Genomic DNA, 21,756 nt, shown 5'->3' with positions numbered 1-21,756 from the left:
ACACCCCATCCCCTCTGTGGAAGGGGCTCAACTTGTATCAATGTTCAACAGAACAGGATCTGTAGACATCTACATATGTGGAATCAGCTGACAGTGTAAAATCTTGCATGGTTCTTCATACCTGGCACTAACATTGACCTGTAAGGCTAAGTTCACACTTCAGTCATTTGGTCAGTTTTAGCCCCGTGACTGCCCAAATAAGTTAAAGGGGTTGTCCTAGTTATATTTATTGATGACCTATCCTCAGGATAGGTCATCAATATCAGATCGGAGGGTGTCCGACACCCGGCACCTTGCCGATCAGCTGTTTGAAGAGAAGGCGTGCGCGGTGTCAGCGCCGCCTCCTCTTCACTGTTTACCTTCCCACCGTTGCATCTGCAGTGGTGAGCAGGTGTAATTACACCCAAGCCTTCCTATTGAAATGAATGGGAAGGCTTGGGTGTAATTACACCTGCTCACCACTGCAGATGCAACGGCTAGAAGGTAAACAGTGAAGAGGAGGCGGCGCTGACACCGTGCGAGTCTCCTCTTCAAACAGCTGATCGGAGGGGGTGCCGGGTGTCGGACCCCCACCGATCTGATATTGATGACTTATCCTGGGGATAGGTCATCAATAAATATAACTTGGACAACCCCTTTAAGTGTGAAGTGATTCTAAGAGTGACACCTGTCATCTGCATGTCATACTGACTCACAGTATTATTTCGCTACCACAGCAGACTTGTACTCAGACCTATACATGTTATTGCAAGGCACAGTGTTCTACACCCCTATACAGGCTCTTTGAAGGCAGGAAATGGCAGTTTTTTTTAACTCTATTTGTCACAAATAAATTCGGATCAAATCTTTTTGAGAAATTTGCTCATCTCTAGTAAAGAGTTTGAATCAGCAGCATGTATAGAATTGAAATCCTCAATAGCTCAGGAAATACCCAAAGAACTTAAAGGATCAGGATCCCGAAGCAAATTTTTATTCTACTGCCAGGCGAACTCTCTAGGGAAGCACATGAAAATGTTAGAGTGCCGGTATTTGGTCAGACCTCATTTGAGATCCCATTTGTGCTATAGAGGAATAATCTAATAAAAGAATGATGCAAATATGAAATCTTTCCTACAATAGGAGTTATGAAGAAAGAGAAATTAAATAATTTTGTTTTGTTGTGGAGAGCTCACCAAAGCTCCATTAGATAGAGCCCATGTAAATAACTGTACATCACAAGTTGCCAAGTGGGAGAGAAATGTCCTACCTAAGGATGCAAATGAATATGATCAAAGTTTGGTCCACAAACTCCTCCAGCCTTGTCAGATAGCTTCTTTTTAAGTGGGGCTTCCACTGGTTAAGCAAGTAAACATTAGTCAAGAAGTATTGACAATCTAAAAAGAACACATGAAGGAACAAAAACCCCCTACTAGGATCAGATAGAGAAGAAACAATCAGTAGGCTAAATGATTTAAGAAAGAACATACCCCCCTTAGACTAACCTAGTCAAACACTTGTGAGTGCATAGAACAGAAGTATTCTAGTACCCCTTCGCTCACCATCCACCCACACATACCTAAAAGGTAAACCAGGGTGAGCCATAAATCCTCAAGAAAATAAGTAAAAACACATGCTTTAAAGGCAGCACACCCACATATATACACTACTGAAGCCTGTCTGAAGTCCAGTCTTTAAAGATGGTGCCCACTCGCAATATCATAGGGCGGCCTAACTGCCTGTTTCTGGTGTTTTAAACCATATAGCTCTGGGGCTAATATCTGAGATCAGCGTTAATGTCGATTGCAGACATTTAACCCCTCAGATGCCACGGTTAAACACCACATCTGAGAACGCTAAAATTCAAAGCAGCGAACTTCCCTGCCCGGGACGCCTTCCTCTGGCTGAAATCAGGGAAAGCATTTCTTAATATTTATAGGCCTGAGCCAGTACAAATGTCCCAGGCCAATTACTAGTATATTCCAATGTGGCCCTGCAGGTGGCAGCACCGCATTAGAATATACTGAATCCTATAATTTGCAATGGATAGATATCCATTACAGACTATAAGTGGCAATCTAATGATTGCATGTTACAGTCACCTAGGGTGACTTAAAATGCTTTTAAAAATATAAGAAAAAATAAATAAAAAAATCTAAAAATTAAAATCACCCTCCTTTCCCTAAATTAAAAATAAATAAGCAATTTAAATGGGCATTGCCATTTCTGAAAATGTCTGCACCAATAAAATATAGAAATATTTATCCAACATGGCGAACTGAAGAGAAAAAAATTGAAATGGCCGATTCATCATTTTTACATCACTTCACTCCCCCCCCCCCCAAAAAACAAATTTGAATAGAAAGGTTATCAAAAAGTCATATACAGTCCAAAGTGGTATTAATAAAAATGAAAGATCTTCCCATAAAAAAAAAATGAGCCATCATATAGCTCCATAGACATAACTATAAAAAATAGTTATGGGGCTCAGAATATGGTGATGAAAAGATGGTAAAGGAGACCCATGTGGATCATCTAGAGGGAGTGAAGGAGCGTCTCAATTAGGGAGTGCCATCGAGGGGAGATCAAAGGTTCAAAAAAACTGGCAAGTCCTCTCACTTTTTAAAGTGACAGATTTTCCATCTTTGCGAGCATGCAGCTGAAATGGGTTACTCCATATGGAATGTTCTTTGCGTATGTCATTTTATGGAATCTCATATATTGAGATATGGCAAATATATAAAGTTATATAAGTCACTGGTGATTTTTATATAGGTCATTAACTACTTTTTCAACTACATTCTGTAAATCTTTGTTTCGAAAACTATATACAATAGGATTCATTAATGGCGTCACCACAGTGTACAGCAAGGACAGGAATTTTGTAACTTTCCAAGACTGATTTCTGTTTGGAACCAAGTAAACACAAAGAAGCGTCCCATAGTACATGGACACCACAACCAGGTGGGAGCTACAGGTGGAGAAGGCCTTCTGCCTCCCAGTGATTGATGGGATCTGTAAAATGGTGAAAATAATATAGACATATGAAATAATGATGATGAAGAAAGGGATGACTACCAACAGAGCACTCAAGATTGTAACTTCTATCTCAACCACAGTGATATCCGAGCATGACAGCTCAAGTATGGGATCAAGATCGCAGAAAAAGTGATCAATTCGATTCGGCCCACAAAAGTTGAGCCTGGTTATTGTTAGAGTGTGGATTAATACTACAAAAGCACTCAGCATCCAAGTCACAACAACCATTCTCAGACAGAATTGTCGATTTACGATATATACGTAGTGCAGAGGTTGGCAGATGGCCAAATATCTATCGTAAGACATGACAGTCAGAAGGAGACAATCGGTGGTCTCCGAGACGTCAAAGAAGTAGAATTGAACGATGCAGTCCATAAAAGATATTACATTATCCTTAACCACAACCGCATGGAGAATGTTAGGAAGGATATCAGTCGCCAGGATGATGTCTGATAATGAGAGCTGTGTGAGGAACAAGTACATGGGAGTGTGGAGGCTCCTGCTGTAAGACACCAGCACAATGATCAAAAGGTTCCCAAATACCGTCACACAATACACCACGAAGAAAAAGAAGAAGACCATGAATGTTACTCTATGAGTGTCCTGAAACCCCAAGATATGGATCATTGTTATGGTGGTCCGATTCATTTTTCAGCTTTATTGGAAAACGGAATAAGAAACAAAAAAGATAAGTTGATATGGTGCAATGTGTCTCTTTCAGAGTCCTTAAAGGAGGTTGTGCAAGAATGAGGGGTGGGGTTGGTAAATCCCTCGCTTGGCCAGGCCTGTAAAGGGAAGCTTAGTTACCTGCTTGCTGGTGCTGGCTCCCCAGATTCCATTATGTCAGGACAAATGGTCACATGATGCAAGAGGATCTGTTCTCTGCTACAGCCAGTGATTGGTTTTGGCAATTTCAAACCAGATGTTTTCAGCGAGGGAATCTAGTGGATCATTGCAGGCCTGGAGGAGAAGGAGCGGGCAATCAGCATCGGAAAGCAGGTAAGTTTCCCTTTACAAGTCTGGCCAAATGAGGAGTTTGCCACTTTAAAGTACCATGATAATGGCTCATGCAAACAGCAGTATTATATCCTTCTGCCTGCTACAGAACCATAATAGGGCTCCCATGACTTGAACTATACCTCTGCATGCTTTCAATCCGATGGTGACATGATCTATTGGACTATGTATGTACATAGGTAGAAGGAATCATTGCATCTAGGAGAAATATTAGATGCCTTCGTTCTTCATACTAGGTGAGCTGTATGGACTCCATGACTCATACAGGCTCAGTGTCGGGGTGCATAAGGCTTTAAGTAGAGTTGTAAGCTACTTGTGTAAGGTCTCATGCACACAGCACCAGGGCCATAGCTGTAGGGAATGCAGGGATACTAGTCACATCTACAGTAAGTCAGAGAGGACAAAAAGACAACTTAAAAGAACACCAGGATATACGGCAAATGGTTCATGGTAAATAGGGGTCTATGTTATATGTTTTTCACTGGGCTATAAGTTAGTATATGTTCACATTGTGTTGTACGTATATTAATGTATACATTAGGAAATCTCCTAGAGTATATGAGTAACATACCCATAATCCTCATTCATCCGACACAATTTACGCATCAGGTAAAAGTTTGCCCATTTGGCTTTCGGTAGAGTGTAATATATTTGCATACTTTCCTTTTTTTTCTGCTGGATTATTGACTAGCTTATTCCATGCAGTGGAATCCTGCAAGAAAATATGTACACTTTTTAACAGGGCTAGCCTATGGCAACTGATGCCAGGGTTAGGAATCCTCCCAAAATGTACTTCCGATGCACACCCTTAAACCTCTGCACTGCACAACTTTACTAAAGTTGCCTTAGCCAGTCTCTGTACCACTGTGTAATGCCTAGGAAGGCTCCATGGAGGTATCTCCATAACGTGACGACCAATGGACTAGCATGCCCAAATCTTCATTTCAAAAAGTTCATCCTTATACCCTTCCTTCTACTATCTATAACCATGAAGAAAAGCTGGACGTATCCCACCCTCTCCTAAAGTCACTATTTCTACCTCAAGTGAGCTATACTGGAGGAAATGCACCTGATTTCAAAAATATGAAGAACTTAATACTAATGTGGCCTGAAACAAATATCTTACTGCATCTTTCTGAGATTTTTGATGATTGCATTCTCTGAATCCCGAATATCCCATGGAGGAATAAACGCAAATGAAACCATTCCTCACCTTTATGTGATGAGAACAGTGTGCTTGTTAGAAATGAAATTCTTTTGTGAATAAATCATTTTTATGAAGAATTTCCGGCCTGGCTGATATTCTATGAGACGCTGCACAATGCAGCTCCCTATTTATACATCCAGGGAACACCTGGGGATTTGTATGGAGCAATAGGCAGCTCACGGGGGAATGCTATATGGTTGATGAATAAAGCATTAAAAACATGATATGAAGTAATGCAAAAAACATGATTGTATGAAAAATGAAGGCATATCAAATCACAGAAGAAACCAATGTGTAAATCTATCAATAAATCACTGGGTCCACAGTCCTAAAACGGAAGAGTGCTGCCCATTGGTCGGGGGTTTTTATGCAGTTTTAAAGCCACAACCTTAATGTGTGGCCATACCTGTTAGGCATGAAATTAATAATAATAATTAGGATTGATCAAATTGAACTTCGGATCATAGATTCATTGATCCGTTAGAAAAATAAATGTGGAGGTCATTTATCAAGCTTAAATATGCCTAAATTAGGCACAGATTGCAGCACATTTGTTGCTCACAATCTGAGACTTCTCCCCGCTCACGCTAGGTCTAAATATATGGGCATGATCGAGAAGGGGACATTCCAGCAGGCCCGTCTAATTTACAATTTTAACAACTTTTTATGGTGTAGAAAAACTACGAAATGTAAGACAGCTAGGAAGGCCGGCGCCTCTTCATAACTTTGGTGATCCACCGCCAGCTATAGGGCTTTATTAAGACCGGCAACTAAAACGCCAGTTATAATAAATTACCCCCTTTTTTTGTAAGGCTACTTTCACACTTGCGTTCGGGGCTCCGCTTGTGAGTTCCGTTTGAAGGCTCTCACAAGCGGCCCCGAACTGATCCGTCCAGCCCTAATGCATTCTGAGTGGATACGGATCCGCTCAGAATGCATCAGTCTGGCACCGTTTGGCCTCCGCTCCGCTCAGCAGGCGGACACCTGAACGCTGCTTGCAGTGTTCGGGTGTCCGCCTGGCCGTGCGGAGGCAAACGGATCCGTCCAGACTTACAATGTAAGTCAATGGGGACGGATCCGTTTGAAGTTGACACAGTATGGCTCAATTTTCAAACGGATCCGTCCCCCATTGACTTTCAATGTAAAGTCAAAACGGATCCGTTTGCACTATCATTGAAAAAAAATTATTATTTTTTTTGTTCATGGTAATGCAAACGGATCAGTTCTGAACGGAGCCACCGTCTGCATTAATATGAGCGGATCCGTTCAGAACGGATCCGATCGAACGCTAGTGTGAAAGTAGCCTAATACTGTTTCCATATAGCATTAGAAAATGTTGTCTCGGCCGAAGTTGCATGAGACTTCGGTAAATTAATTTGGTATTCCTATCTGTGTATTTAAAAAGCCAACTTCGGTATTAGCAAGTTCCTCGGTACAGAAGCCGACTTTGGATTTTGATTTTAAAATGTTTTTAAATACGCATCTAGGAATACCAAAGTAATTTACTGAAGTCTCACGCTACTTCAGCCGAGGCAAAGTTTTCCTACACATAGCATATATATTTTAATGCTGTACACGGAAACAGTATTAGAAGTGATCTGAAGCTCGAGTTGCTTAATAATAATAATAATAATAATAATAATAATTTATCCCCAGGACTGTGACTGTGACGAGGGGACATCCTCTGCATCTGGAGGAAAGAAGGTTTGTACACAAACATGGAAAAGGATTATTTACGGTAAGAGCAGTGAGACTATGGATCTCTCTGTCTGAGGAGGTGGTGATGGCGAGTACAATAAAGGAATTCAAGAGGGGCCTGGATGTATTTCTGGAGCGTAATAATATTACAGGCTATAGCTACTAGAGAGGGGTCGTTGACCCAGGGAGTTATTCTGATTGCCTAAATGAGGAAGAAATTATTTTGTTTCCCCTTAAGTGGGGTAAATTGGCTTCTACCTCACAGTTTTGTTTTTTATTTGCATGATAACCCTGAGTGTGTGGTGGTATCTCTCTTAGTATTGTTTATCTGGATTACATCCACTCACTGAAGCACCTCATAAATTGGACAACAAGTGCAACCCAAGCAATTTCTTTTTACGTTACCCCACTGGATTCTTGCACCACCACTGATGTGCACCGATACCTTCTCATATGACGTAAATGTGGCTTCAACCATTTTGTAAACAAGTGACGGCACCAAGAGAATTCCTACATATCCCATCACAGGAGCTAAAGCTTGGCGAATATGAAAAGACTGCTAAAAATGATTTGCACATGAGCTACATAGTGCAACCTTAGCTGAATATCACAAACTAAACCGCTGTCTCAGAAGCGACCTCAGACCCACTCTATTTCATGATGATCCTGATTATTGCAACAAGTTCCAAAACATATTGAACAAATGTTCTCTTGATCTGATGATACTAACCATCGGGTTTCTACAGAAATCAACCAACGATCTGCAAGCCAAGACTGACGCGATAGAACACAAACTAACATCCATTCTGTCAAATGTCGAATGGCTTGAATCCAAAACTAAGCTTGACAAATCATTAACGGACTTTTGGAAGAATACAGAAAAAAGAAAACGTGACAAATTCCTGAGGGACACAGAAGACTACACCAACGATCGTGTCTACAGATTGAATGACAACACTAATCAACCCTGAAATCTCACAAGCGGACAACACCCTCACCACAGCCCCAACAGCTCTGACAGGGACACTTCTTAGCCACGTCCCAATCAGCGTTTTTTAGGACAGCGAGGCCACCAACCAAACCAATGAGGAATGGCCGTAAGAAATCAAGACACCAAGCTGGACTCTCGGATCCAGACCCACACGCAGGTAGGACGTCTAATTTAGTTATCAATATTTCTTCCCATACTCTCACACCCACTGAACTTGATACATTACAAAAGGGCCTCACCTTTTGTCCCACACCACAGCTTAAATGACTTTCAGTTGGAACAAGAACTCTAACGTTTCTTTCACGCAATAAGATTGAAAATGCATTTCGGTAATCCTGACATTCCCCTCATTATTTCTCCAACCATGGACACAGACATGTCTACCCAAGCCTCCATTTCTATTGAACAGCTGGGGCTCCGTAAACAGAGTAATTTCAATCCTCCCAAAACCTACCATGCAGCTGAAACCACAATTGAACTTATACATAGAGACATTAACAAAATTGTTGCAGATTATAAACACAGATTTTACCCCACCCAAAACAACCTCACGACGGAGGAAAAACAAGCTATAAGGAGTCTCTAACGTAATCGGGAGATCACTATAAAACCGGCAGACAAAGGCGGGGCATTAGTTATCCTAAATACAAGAGACTATAAAGATGAATTAGAACGTCAGTTATCTAATACAAAAACATACAACGTCTTGACATCTGACCCTACACCAACTATACAGGTCATACTTGATAAACACCTTACATGTGGCACAACACGTGCCACCAATCACTTTCACAACATTTTCTCACCAATCACTATCCCATAACTCCGGTCATATACATTTTACCCAAAATACATAAGTATCTACACAAATCAGCAGGCCGCCCCACAGTTGCATCCACTGATTCCATTTTAGCTCCCATCTCAAATCTTCCTAAAGAAGATCCTTACTCCCCTCACCAGGAAACCCAAATCCTACATTCTAGACATAAATGATTTTCTAATAAAGCTAAGAGACCTTACATCTATTACACCAGATAGCATTCTAGTCACCTTTGACGCCTATAGTCTCTACACCAGTATATAACATGATACAGGCATTTTTGCAATAAAATCTCTTTTGGAACAGTCTACCCATGATCACAATACTTTACAATTAGAAGAAAAGACCGGCACTCACTTAGTCTTCTGCAAATTGAATATTTTAATTGTCACATACAGTGGAGGAAATAATTATTTGACCCCTCACTGATTTTGTAAGTTTGTCCAATGACAAAGAAATGAAAAGTCTCAGAACAGTATCATTTCAATGGTAGGTTTATTGTAACAGTGGCAGATAGCACATCAAAAGGAAAATCGAAAAAATAACTTTAAATAAAAGATAGCAACTGATTTGCATTTCATTGAGTGAAATAAGTATTTGAACCCTCTAACAAAAAAAGACTTAATACTTGGTGGAAAAACCCTTGCTTGCAAGCACAGAGGTCAAACGTTTCTTGTAATTGATGACCAAGTTTGCGCACATTTTAGGAGGAATGTTGGTCCACTCCTCTTTGCAGATCATCTCTAAATCCCTAAGGTTTCGAGGCTGTCTCTGTGCAACTCTGAGCTTGAGCTCCCTCCATAGGTTTTCGATTGGATTAAGGTCCGGAGACTGACTAGGCCACTCCATGACCTTAATGTGCTTCTTCTTGAGCCACTCCTTTGTTGCCTTTGCTGTATGTTTTGGGTCATTGTCGTGCTGGAACACCCATCCACGACCCATTTTCAGTTTCCTGGCAGAGGGAAGGAGGTTGTCGCTCACGATTTCACGATACATGGCTCCGTCCATTTTCCCGTTTATGCGAATAAGTTGTCCTGTGCCCTTAGCAGAAAAACACCCCCAAAGCAAAATGTTTCCACCCCCATGCTTGACGGTGGGGACCGTGTTTTGGGGGTCATAGGCAGCATTTTTCTTCCTCCAAACACAGCGAGTTGAGTTAATGCCAAAGAGCTCTATTTTGGTCTCATCAGACCACAGCACCTTCTCCCAGTCACTCTCTGAATCATTCAGGTGTTCATTGGCAAACTTCAGACGGGCCTGCACATGTGCCTTCCTGAGCAGGGGGACCTTGCGAGCCCTGCAGGATTTTAATCCATTGCGGTGTAATGTGTTTCCAATGGTTTTCTTGGTGACTGTGGTCCCTGCTAATTTGAGGTCATTAACTAACTCCTCCCGTGTAGTTCTAGGATGCTTTTTCACCTTTCTCAGAACCATTGACACCCCACGAGGTGAGATCTTGCGTGGAGCCCCAGAGCGAGGTCGATTGATGGTCATTTTGTGCTCCTTCCATTTTCGAACAATCGCACCAACAGTTGTCACCTTCTCTCCCAGCTTCTTGCTAATGGTTTTGTAGCCCATTCCAGCCTTGTGCAGGTCTACAATTTTGTCTCTGACATCCTTGGACAGCTCTTTGGTCTTTCCCATGTTGGAGAGTTTGGAGTCTGCTTGATTGATTGATTCTGTGGACAGGTGTCTTTTATACAGGTGACTAGTTAAGACAGGTGTCCTTAATGAGGGTGACTAATTGAGTAGAAGTGTCTAACCACTCTGTGGGAGCCAGAACTCTTAATGGTTGATAGGGGTTCAAATACTTATTTCACTCAATGAAATGCAAATCAGTTGCTATCTTTTATTTAAAGTTATTTTTTCGATTTTCCTTTTGATGTGCTATCTGCCACTGTTACAATAAACCTACCATTGAAATGATACTGTTCTGAGACTTTTCATTTCTTTGTCATTGGACAAACTTACAAAATCAGTGAGGGGTCAAATAATTATTTCCTCCACTGTATAATGCAATTCTATGACACGCGTTTCGGCATACACATGATACAATATACACAATTTAAATAGACCGCCAAGGCGGAAATGACATCAGGTAACCATAGTGATACATTCAACAAAAGGAAACAAAACCGAAACACGTGAAAAAACAGCCCAACTGCAGCAGCATCAATCAAAACAACATTACTTAGAACATATGTGGAATTCTCCAAAAATTTAGATAATTTCCAAATCAGGTGATGTGGTTGGGGGTTTATCACGTTTTCTGAAAAAAAGAAGCAAATAAATACATCAAGTATAAAATATAAAATGCACATCATAAAGGAGCTTGGAAATTACAGGAAGCTATTCAGATCATACTCCTGGTTTAAACCCATGGGCTCAAGTGTCTGCAGTGTGTGAATCCAATAGGCCTCACGCCTTTTTAAAATTTTGATCCTGTCACCCCCTCTGCGAGGTTGCAGCACATATTCAATGATTTGAAAGCGCAATTGTGCAATATTATGATTGCAGCGATCAAAGTGGTATGGGATCGGTAAGAGCAAATTATTTTTTCGTATGGTCGACTTGTGTTTCGAGAAGCGGTCCTTCATTCGCATGGAGGTTTCACCTATGTATAGGAGTCCGCATGGACATTTCAATAGATATACTATAAAGTTACTATTGCATGTAAAGAAACCCTTCACAGGAAATTGCTTTCCCGTGTGGGGATGCGAAAAATGTTCCCCTCTGATCACACCCGAACAGTGTATACTTCCCTTTCTTGGAGTGGACAAAGTATGCTGTCGCTTCTCAATCTGACCGCTACCCGCGTCAGCCCTTACCACCATGTTGCGAATATTTTTGTTGCGCTTATAACATATTAAAGGAGAACTCTTAAACTCGTCCACAGAGGGGTACGCCCGGGACAAAATATTACAATGTTGATTAAAAATATGCCTACACTTGTTAACCCATGGGTGGTATTTGGTAACAAATGGAATACGTGACTTTTTTTCCTCTTTTGTAGAAGCCAGAGAAATTACCTTATTCCTCTCACTATTCAGCAGTGAAGTGGGATAACCTCAAATCTCAAATCTCGCTGACATTTCATTCAAGTGATTTTCCTTGACCGTAGCACTAGACATGATCCTACGGACCCTCTGAAACTGAGAATGGGGCAGTGCTTTTTTGACTGTAGGAGGATGGTAACTAGAATAGTGAAGGAGAGAATTCCTATCAGTGCTTTTTATATATAAATCAGTCTCCACTGCTCCATTATCCCCCTTAATCACAAGGGTATCTAGAAGGTTAATTTCATGGATATCATAGTGCAACGTAAATTGGAGTTTTGCCCGACCAGTCCACTGGATAGTTTTGAACTTGATATGGACTGCCAGCGCTTCTTTCGGAATGTCCACTCAAGACACACTTTGCTAGCGCAGATAAGATTAATCAAGAGAGGGTTAATGTAGATGATACTTGTCTTATGTTGAAGGATTTTCGCCTAAGAACAAAGAGTAGTTCCCTATTTTATGTATCACAAAACATTCCCTTTTGTGTAGAGAAGGGTCGGCACTGCTGGATGGAGACTGCATACTGGTCACTTTTGATGTATGCAGCCTCTATACTTCCATTACTCATGAAAAGGGTTTAGAGGCAGCATCTAGATTACTAAATACCAGTCATTATACTCCAGCACAGAAGGATTTTTTTTCTGACACTTTTAAAACTAGTGCTAGAGGAAAATTACTTCTTATTTCAAGATACCTTTTTCCAACAGCGCCGCGGGACCGCGATGGGATCGAACGTCGCGCCGCCGTACGCAAACAGTTATATGTCATCGTTTGAAAGTGAATTTGTTTACTCTAATTCTTTATATTTAAAGCATTGTATATTCTGGCGTCGTTTTATAGATGACGTGTTTTGCGTATGGCGAGGCGACGTTCGATCCCTCATGGAATTTAATAGTCATCTTAACTCCATTTGGAGCGAGCTTCAATTTACCATACACTTCGATTTCCAACAAATATCCTTTCTTGATACATGGGTAAAACGTAAGGATGATGGTACAGTGTATACTGATCTATATATCAAGGATACAGATCGAAATAGTCTACTTACCTACACTAGTAGCCATCCCCCAGCTATCAAGAAAGCAATTCCTTTTTCACAGTACCAAAGGGTTAAAAGGATCGTGACTGATCCTGATACCTGTGAAATTAGGTTGCAAGAGATGACTAAAAAGTTCCTTAATAGAGGCTATCCCCTACATTTATTACAATCTCAAAAGAATAAGTTAGATCAACCGCAGGGACAGAAGATCACCAAACCACCACGTATTCCATTAATAGTGAAGTACCATCCTTGGACACAGAGAATAAGGGGCATAATCAATAAGCATTGGCACATCATGTCCAGATCATATCCTCATATGGAGATATTTCAAAATTCTCCGATGATGTGTTTCAAAAGAGCGGACAATATTCGTGATAAAATTATTAGAGCAGATATAGGCACTAATAAACCTATGGTCAGACAAACCACACTGACTACTCCGCGTCAGGGCACATTTCCCTGTTTAAATTGTAACAACTGTTCGAGCGTCATTAGAGGTCCAACCTTCACCCACCCTCATTCTGGAGAACAAATTCCTATTAAAGGCATGTTCACATGCGACAGCAAAAATGTCATTTATATTTTGAAATGTCCTTGCGGTTTGGTCTATGTAGGGGAAACCTCAATGCGCATTAAAGATAGGCTAAGTAAACATAAGTCCACCATCCGCACTGAGAACTTGTTGTTACCCCTTCCACATCATTTTCATGAGAAGCGTCATGCGATATCGCAGTTGCGGTTTCAAGTGATCGAGAGTGTATCTTTGCCTCGTCGCGGTGGCGACAGGAATAGTTTGCTTCTCAAGCGTGAGGCCTATTGGATCCATCGGTTACAAACTTTGGATCCAAGGGGGCTCAATCGCGAGTACAATATTTCTAGTTTCACCTAGTCTCTTGATTATATTATTCCCATTATAAGAATTTATATTATAATAATATATATTTTATTTGTCTCTTTCAGCGGACTTGATTCCTGATGTTATTACCCGTTTCATTGTTTCATCAATGTATTTACATTGATCTGTTTGGTTTATTGCACCTTTCATTATTATACCTGTGTCAGCCCTGAAGTGGGCGGAGCTATATATTATGATGTCATTTCCTTCTTTTTTTCTTTTTTTCTGTTACTCCTCCTTTCCTCTGTGTATAAAAGGGATGTGATAGGGGTGTATTGTATAGTCTGATGAAAGCACGTGTTGTGCTGAAACGCGTCACTATATGCTTATAATATGTGACTGAATAAACGCAACATTCATCATCATCGCGAGTGCCGGTCTTTTTTCCTTCTAAAACATTCCCTTTGTCATACATCTATAACATCAGCTAATAGAAGCCTAAAATCTGGTCTAACAATAAAAATGAAAAACAGAGGATATTGGATACACTGGTAGTCTGTAATTTGGAGAACGACTGGTTAACTGGTGACCATGGGAACGGACGCCTATTTATTTGGAGAGAGAACAGTTAACAGCCATCCCTGAGGAATACATTTGTTAATTTCGAAACGCGTTGGAGGTTTTTTGGCTTGAGAAGGCATCCATCCTTAGTGTGACGTCACACGGAAGTAACGTTCTCGTGGATCACCAGCTAGGGCTTGCCTCGCGCGCACGAGTCACCGACCGGGACCGCGCACGCTTGCAGAGGAAACCTGAAGATACAGACATTGCAGCTATTCCTCAGCACTACTACCAGGAAGCACAGTGAGGACCTCGCAGGTCAGTCCGCTACAGGCAAGTCGCCATCCCTTGCAATATATCTATGTAAGCTAATCACTTACCAGGTTGATCAGTTTGGATTGACACTGAACGAGGTTCTAACTAATAGCGGTGGATATACAGTTGAGGATATTATTTGATGTGGTACCTACCACGACATCTACCATTTGACACTGTCTAGTCAGCACGGTCTATTTATTACTTTGGTTTCTTTGATTCAATTTGTTCAGGGTTTAGGCAATTTATTCCCTGTCATAGACCAGCAGCGACACACTCACATGAGTGTTATTCAGTGCATTTAACATTACACCCTGTTCTACTTAATAAGGCAGGGCGGGTTTCCCTTGATTGATTGTTGGACCTTCTACCTGCAAACGTGCGGGACCACCATGGGCGCGAATGTGGCCCTGTCCTATGCTAATGGCTACATGGCTCACTTTGAGGAATCATAAATATACTCCCTTGACCTCTTTAAACAATATGCTTCATGTTGGTTTAAATTCATTGATTATATTTTTGGTATATGGAATGGGCCCCTCACCTCCTTGTCCGAGTTCACACGTTCAATCAACAGCCCTAGACCAGAACTACACTTCTCACCTTAAATTACGACTCTCAATCCATTACCTTTCTTGACACAACAATTTTAAAGAACGATATGGGCAACATCAATACTGACCTCTACACAAAACAGACTGACCGCAATGGTCTCTTACATTATTCCAGTTGTCATCCGTTCGCTACAAAAAATTTCCTCCCACAAGCTCAGTTTCACTGTGTCAACCAACCGCATTGTCTCTGACCCACATATCTGACAGATACAACTCCAAACCATGGCCGATAAGTTCACTGCAAGAGGCTACCCTAAAAAAACTACTAGACGATGAAATGTCTCGTACTTCCATCTCCATGAAGCAACCATCAAAAAACCCTGAACGGGTTACTTTTGTTCACACATCCCATCCCATAAAATCCAACACACAATTTGCAAACACTGGCCCCTCCTGAAAAACGCCTACCCGAAGATACAATCCTTCCAAACCCCACCCCTAATGTGCATGTAAAGACCCCCAAACCTCAAAGATAAAATCATTAAAGCTGATATAGGAAGCCAAATACTCCAACCAAGACAAACCTTCTTAAAGACCCGATGCAATGGCTCTTTTCCTTGCTTGCATTGCAGTTGCTGTTCCAATATTATCAAGGGCGATTATATCACACATCCACATACAGGCAGGTAATTTCAAATGAAAGATTTATTTACATGCGACTCAATGTTTGTTGTTTATCTCATTAAATGCCTATGCAGACTCCTCTATGTGGGAGAAACCACGAAAACCATACAAGGTTGGCATCGCGAGCCACAAATCCACCATTAGATGCAAGAAGAACTGGATCCCAATTCCTGACCATTTTAACCCCCCTCCCTCGGCATTGCCCAACTGAAGTTTCAGATCATTGAAAAGGTACAACACCCACGACGTGGTGGAAACCACATACGCCTACTGAAAGAACGCTAAGCATATTGGATCCACACGCTACAAAGCCTGCATCCTAAAGGCCTTAACCAGGACTTTAATCCATACATTTTATTCTTGTACCTTAAGAAGAGTTTATTTGATTGATCATCACAACTAAAGTTCTACATTTTACTTTTCAGACCCATTGATCTTCTGTTGGACCCCAGAGGTAGTCTGCACCCAAGACTAGCCTTTCTTCCCTTTTTTTTTCCCTTTGTCCCCACTAGTGTTGAGCGAGCATGCTCAGCCAAACTGCTGTTTGGCTCGAACATCTCTATGCTTGGCCGAATACTGCAGGTGCTCGAGTACAATTTAATACAATGAAAGTAAATGGGAGACCCGAGCATCAAACCAGGCACCCCCTGCTCTGAAGAAGAGAGGATGTCTGGTTCACAAAAAAAGGTTAGAAATTTATGAAAACCCCATCAAAATGGTTTGGAAACAACATTAAGAGGATGGTTGGATGCGTCTTGGACGCCTTTTATCTACGACATACAATAGACAACCACACAAAGGTGATATGCCAAAAGCCAGGTATATGCAAGCCATCAAGATGACAGACTTAGTCAGCATACCTTACAATAGCAGCCTTGCCTGGTTTGGAATGTCCCATGAGACATCCCAAACCAGCTCTCATCTGACTGAGAGCCAGTAAGCCTCAAAGTTACTTAAGATCTGTTGGATGGCTTGGGTGGACCTGCACACCTAGATCAATATCATTAGGGAGACAAAATGTTTTCTGATTCTCCTAACATAATATTCAATAACCTTACTATACAGTTTTGTTATGTAAAAACTAATTTGCATAAATATGGGCATATAGGAAAGACATGCAGAATCTGACTTAATTTTCAGCTGAAAAGCCATTTGCATGGAAAATTAGCGATCTACACTTCTCATGAACAGCGCCATCTATTGATTTCATAGTCTAATTACAAGAGTAATAGTTTTGTCATCATGCTGCAACATGAGGTGATGGTCGTGGATGAATGGCACAAAAATTGGCCTCAGGATCTTGTCACGGTATCTCTGTGCATTCAAAATGCCATCAATAAAATGCACCTGTTTTAGTTGTCCATAAAATACGGCTGCACATACCATAACCCCACTGCCACCATGGGCCACTCGATACACAACGTTGACGTCAGCAAACCGCTCACCCACACGACGCCACACACGCTGTCTGACATCTGCCCTGAACAGTGAAAACCGGGACTTATCCATGAACAGAATGCATTTCCAACATGCCAGATGCAATCGAATGTGAGTATGAACTTATGACTCGAATTTGACCCGAACTTGACCCCGAACCTGAACTCCATTGAAGTCACTTTGGAGCACTAAAATGGCTCTAAAAATGTCATGGAAAGGGCTAGAGGGCCGCAAATGCCAGAAAAAATGTGGTTAAGAGCATGGCAAGTGTGGCAAACAAATGTATGGCATGTCTGCAAACAAATGTGGATAGGGAAATGACTTAAAATAACATAAAATACGTACAAATAAAAAATAATAATCTTGATCTAGGAGGACGAGGTCCATATGGAGTAGGGGGTCAAGGAGGCAGTGGATGTGGCGGTGTAGGTAAAAGCGGTGGAGGAGGAGGTAGCCTACACTTTTTGGGGGTTTAAATTTTTATATATTTTTTTAAAATAAGGGTACACCCCAAAACATTGGGAAATATAACCTGTGATTACGCCCCCTCCAGTCGTGCTAAGCAAACGTTCAGACAATACACTGGCTGCAGGGCAGGCCAGCACCTCCAGGGGGTAAAGGGCAAGCTCAGGCCATGTGCCCGATTTGGAGACCCAAAAGTTGAAGGAGGCAGACCCATCAGTCAGTACGTGTAGGCGTGTGCACATATACTGCTCCACCATGTTCCCGTGATGTACATGATCCAATTGGATATCTTCTCTATCAACTTTCAATGTTCTTTTCTGTGCCTACCACAGTTAGCGGCGAATCAGGGTTCCACATCCAAGGGAGGTCAATGGCTGCAATGTGATGGAGCGGAAATGTGGGACAAAGTATTAAAGCAGAAGCCTCCAAGTTAAGGAGGGGGCATGCAGCAATTACCCACTCCCGACTCGGGGAGGTAGTGACGATAAATAACAATACAGGACTCTTAAGATGCCCTGTTATTGGAATGATTAATAAATGTGATTGAGCTGAAATGTTGGACAAGCTATTAAAGCGGAAGGATCGAATGAAAGGGTCAATTAAAGACGAATTTTAGAAATTTAAGTCCCTGTCACCTATGCAGAGCAGGGGTTTTTCATTGGCAAAAATGGTAAAATGTCACCCACCAATTGAACAAACAATTTTAGAAAAATTAGGTCCCTGTCACCTATGCAGAGCAGGGTTTTGTATACGGCAAAAAATGGTAAAACGTCACCTGACAATTTTTTTACATTTATATCCCTGTCACCTATGCAGAGCAGGGGTTTATTCACGGCAAAAAATTTAAAATGTCACACAAGAATGTAACAGACGCTTTTGCACCCTGCTCCCTCTTCTGCTGTGCTGGTGGCTCTGTGCGACCACCACATCTTCCTCGGAACTACACAGGTCACTCGCATGACCTTGATTCCATGTGGGGCCGAGGACCTCATCGTCCTTAACATCATCTTCCACCCAGTCTTCACCCCTGCCCTCCTTGTCGGTCTGCACACTTTTAAAAGCCACAGCAGTTGGCACCTGGGTTTCTTCATCATCCAACGTGTTGTGATGGTCTTCCCATATACTCATCTTGAAAGATAAGTGGTTGGGCATCGGTGCATCTCTTCCACTTCTGGGGCAGGGCTAGGTGGATGGCCCTGTGAAACCCTGCTAGCAGAGTCATAAAAAAGCAGAAGAGACTGCTGCATGACTTGGGGCCCAGACTGCTTGGCTGATTTGCAAGGGGGTGAGGTGAAAGACTGATGGACATCGGCTGCAGGTGCCAACTGTGGTCTTTCAGCAGGAGACTGGGTGGGAGACAATGTAAAGGATCTGGAGGCATTGTCAGCCACCCAATCTACTATCGCCTGTAATTGTTTTGGCCTCACCAATGGGTGTTTTTTTAAACCCAGAATATTATTGCAGTATTTCAAGCTTGTATCTTACACTGCCATATGCAGCAAAGGCTGCAAATTAAGTTTTTTGTTCAAAATTGCTGTATTTTTAAACCCAGAAAATTATTGAAGTATTTTAAGCTTATCTATTAAAGTACATATGTATGGGTCCGCGCTAGGTTTCCACAGGCAGTTGTTTCACTCACAGGAAGATTCTATGGAGATTCCACGATTTATTGGTTTATTGTACTTACAAACCACGATAGGTAAAAAGCGTGTTTAGGTGTGGGCATCTACACACGCTTTTTACCTATCAATGTTTGCAAGTACAATAAACCTTACTGAATATTAAACAACCTGGGTATTGCACTATTTTCTGGTCGGTATCGGGATTGTTATTGGAGATGTGCCTGTAACATCGTGGAATCTCCATAGAATCTTCCTGTGAGTGAAACGCCTGCCTGTGGAAACCTAGCGCGGACCCATACATATGTACTTTGGCTGATTTTCTGGGACTTACTCCAATTTCTGGGACTGCTACTTCACCTCTTCCTGATATCACACAGAAATTTTCTTTGTGTCAAGCTTATCTTTCACACTGACAAATGTTGCAAAGGCACCAGATGTAGGATATTGCCAAAAAGGGTGTTTTTCAAGCTTGTCTTACACACTGACAAATGTTGCAAAGGCACCAGATGTAGGATATTGCCAAAAATTGGTGTTTTTTTAAACCCAGAAAATGATTGCAGTATTTTAAGCTTAGATTTCACACTGACAAATGTTGAAAAGGCACCAGATGTAGGATATTGCCAAAAATGTTTTTTTTTTTTTTAAACCCAGATTATTATTGCAGTATTTATGTTACAAATGCACATGTGCTATGCTGGTGCACTGAATAAAATGGCCACCGCCGCCCACCTAACTAACAGACGGATAAAAGTTATTTTCCTGTGTCACTTTACAGTTCAAGTTCGCTCAACCCTATTGGTGTGGTTACACGTGATCTGCGCTTGTGAGGCTGGTTGGATGTACTGCCAAATTCTCTGAAACGTCTTTAGAGACGGCTTATGGTAGAGAAATGAACATTCATTGCACAGGTAACAGCTCTGGTAGAGATTCCTGCAGTCACCATGCCAATTGCACGCTCCCTCAAACGTTGCAACATCTGTGTTGTTGCGCTGTGTGATCAAACTGCACATTTCAGAGTGGTCTTTTATTGTGGGCAGTCTAAGGCACACCTGTGCAATATTTATGCGGTCTAATCAGCAACTTGATATGCCACACCTGTGAGTTGGGATGGATTATCTCGGCAAAGGAGAAGTGCTCACTAACACAGATCTAGACAGATTTGTGAACAATATTTGAGAGTAATGGGTCTTTTATGTATATAGAAAATGTTTCAGATCTTTGAGTTCAGCTCATGCAAAATTGGAGCAAAACCAAAAGTGTTGCATTTAAATTTTTGTTCAGTATATATATATTGTGGGGGTTAGCTCAATAGTAGTGGGCACAGCAGTCAGAGACAGTGACACAATGGCACAGTTCACACAGGGATTTGCCTGTTTTCTTTATTTTCGTCCACAAACAAAATATAAGGCCTTTACATTCAGGCAAAGATACAAAATAAATTCCTGCTCGGCTGAGCACTAACTAAACAGAAAAATCACCCTTTCTATACGGGCGGCCTACTACCAGCCACACGACACAATTCAAAATAAACTCACAGTGTCCTTTTGTTGCTTTAGCAGACTTCAGCAGCAATGGTGAAAGCCAGTCAGTTCAACCAGTCCCCACCCAGACATGCTCATAGTGCAAACCTTTATAGCCCAGAAACGAGCTGAGATCCATCACCTGGCTGAGAGCTCTATATGAAACCCGTTCTGGACAGGAAGGGAATGAGGAGCCCCACTACCAACCTGCATCCTCATTCCATTAAATCCAGGCCCGACAACACCATTTACCAAAGTCCTCAGCAAACTGTTTTGCTAAGGCAGACCAGCTTTTCCTGGATTTCTGATATCTCACCCAGTTTCCTAGTTGAGATATCCACCTCCTGTAGCATAGTACATGGTATATGAAAGAAACCTAGGGGAAATATAACGATTCGCTACTACTTTTCCAGTCACTCTCTCACATACCCTCCCCCTTTGTTCGAACCTGTGGGGCCGAACACTTTTACTCACCAAACAGTGTGTTCTGGATAGGGCATCGGCATTCCCTTGCAGTTTGCCTGACCTGTGCTCAACCAAAAATTTAAAGTTTTGTAAAGTCAGAAACCACCTTGTGACTCTCGCGTTTTTCTCCTTGGCCTGACTCATCCATGTAAGGGGGGAATGATCTGTCACCAACCTGAACTGTCGACCCAACAAGTAATATCTTAGAGTCTCTAGAGCCCATTTAATTGCCAGACATTCCCGTTCAACAATACTATAATTTTTCTCCGCAGGAGTAAGTTTTCTACTCAAGTATGTCACGGGGTGTTCTTCTCCCCCAACCTCCTGTGACAGGACTGCCCCTAAACCAACATCAGAGGCATCAGTCTGTACAGTAAACACCTTTTTGAAATCTGGGGTCATCAACACTGGTTGTCTACAAAGGGCCGACTTTAACTCCTGAAATGCAC

General features: G+C 41.7%; 1 protein-coding gene across 1 annotated transcript; it reads right to left on the bottom strand.

The window, feature by feature from the left end:
- Window positions 1-2,730: 2,730 nt before the first annotated feature.
- LOC122925453 (olfactory receptor 11L1-like) lies at window positions 2,731-3,642 on the bottom strand. The gene has a single exon (XM_044276811.1). It carries the CDS (start codon window positions 3,640-3,642, stop codon window positions 2,731-2,733), a length of 912 nt encoding a protein of 303 aa, XP_044132746.1.
- Between the last annotated feature and the right edge of the window lie 18,114 nt (window positions 3,643-21,756).

The sequence above is a fragment of the Bufo gargarizans genome, chromosome 2 (genome assembly GCF_014858855.1).
Source record: "Bufo gargarizans isolate SCDJY-AF-19 chromosome 2, ASM1485885v1, whole genome shotgun sequence".
NCBI classification, from domain to species: Eukaryota; Metazoa; Chordata; class Amphibia; order Anura; family Bufonidae; genus Bufo; species Bufo gargarizans.
The sequence above is the reverse complement of the archived record's forward strand: the minus strand, read 5'-3'. Positions and strand labels throughout refer to the sequence as shown.

Excerpts from the sequence above, each read along its gene's own strand:
- LOC122925453 (XM_044276811.1), bottom strand. The coding sequence starts at position 3,642 with ATGATCCATATCTTGGGGTTTCAGGACACTCATAGAGTAACATTCATG.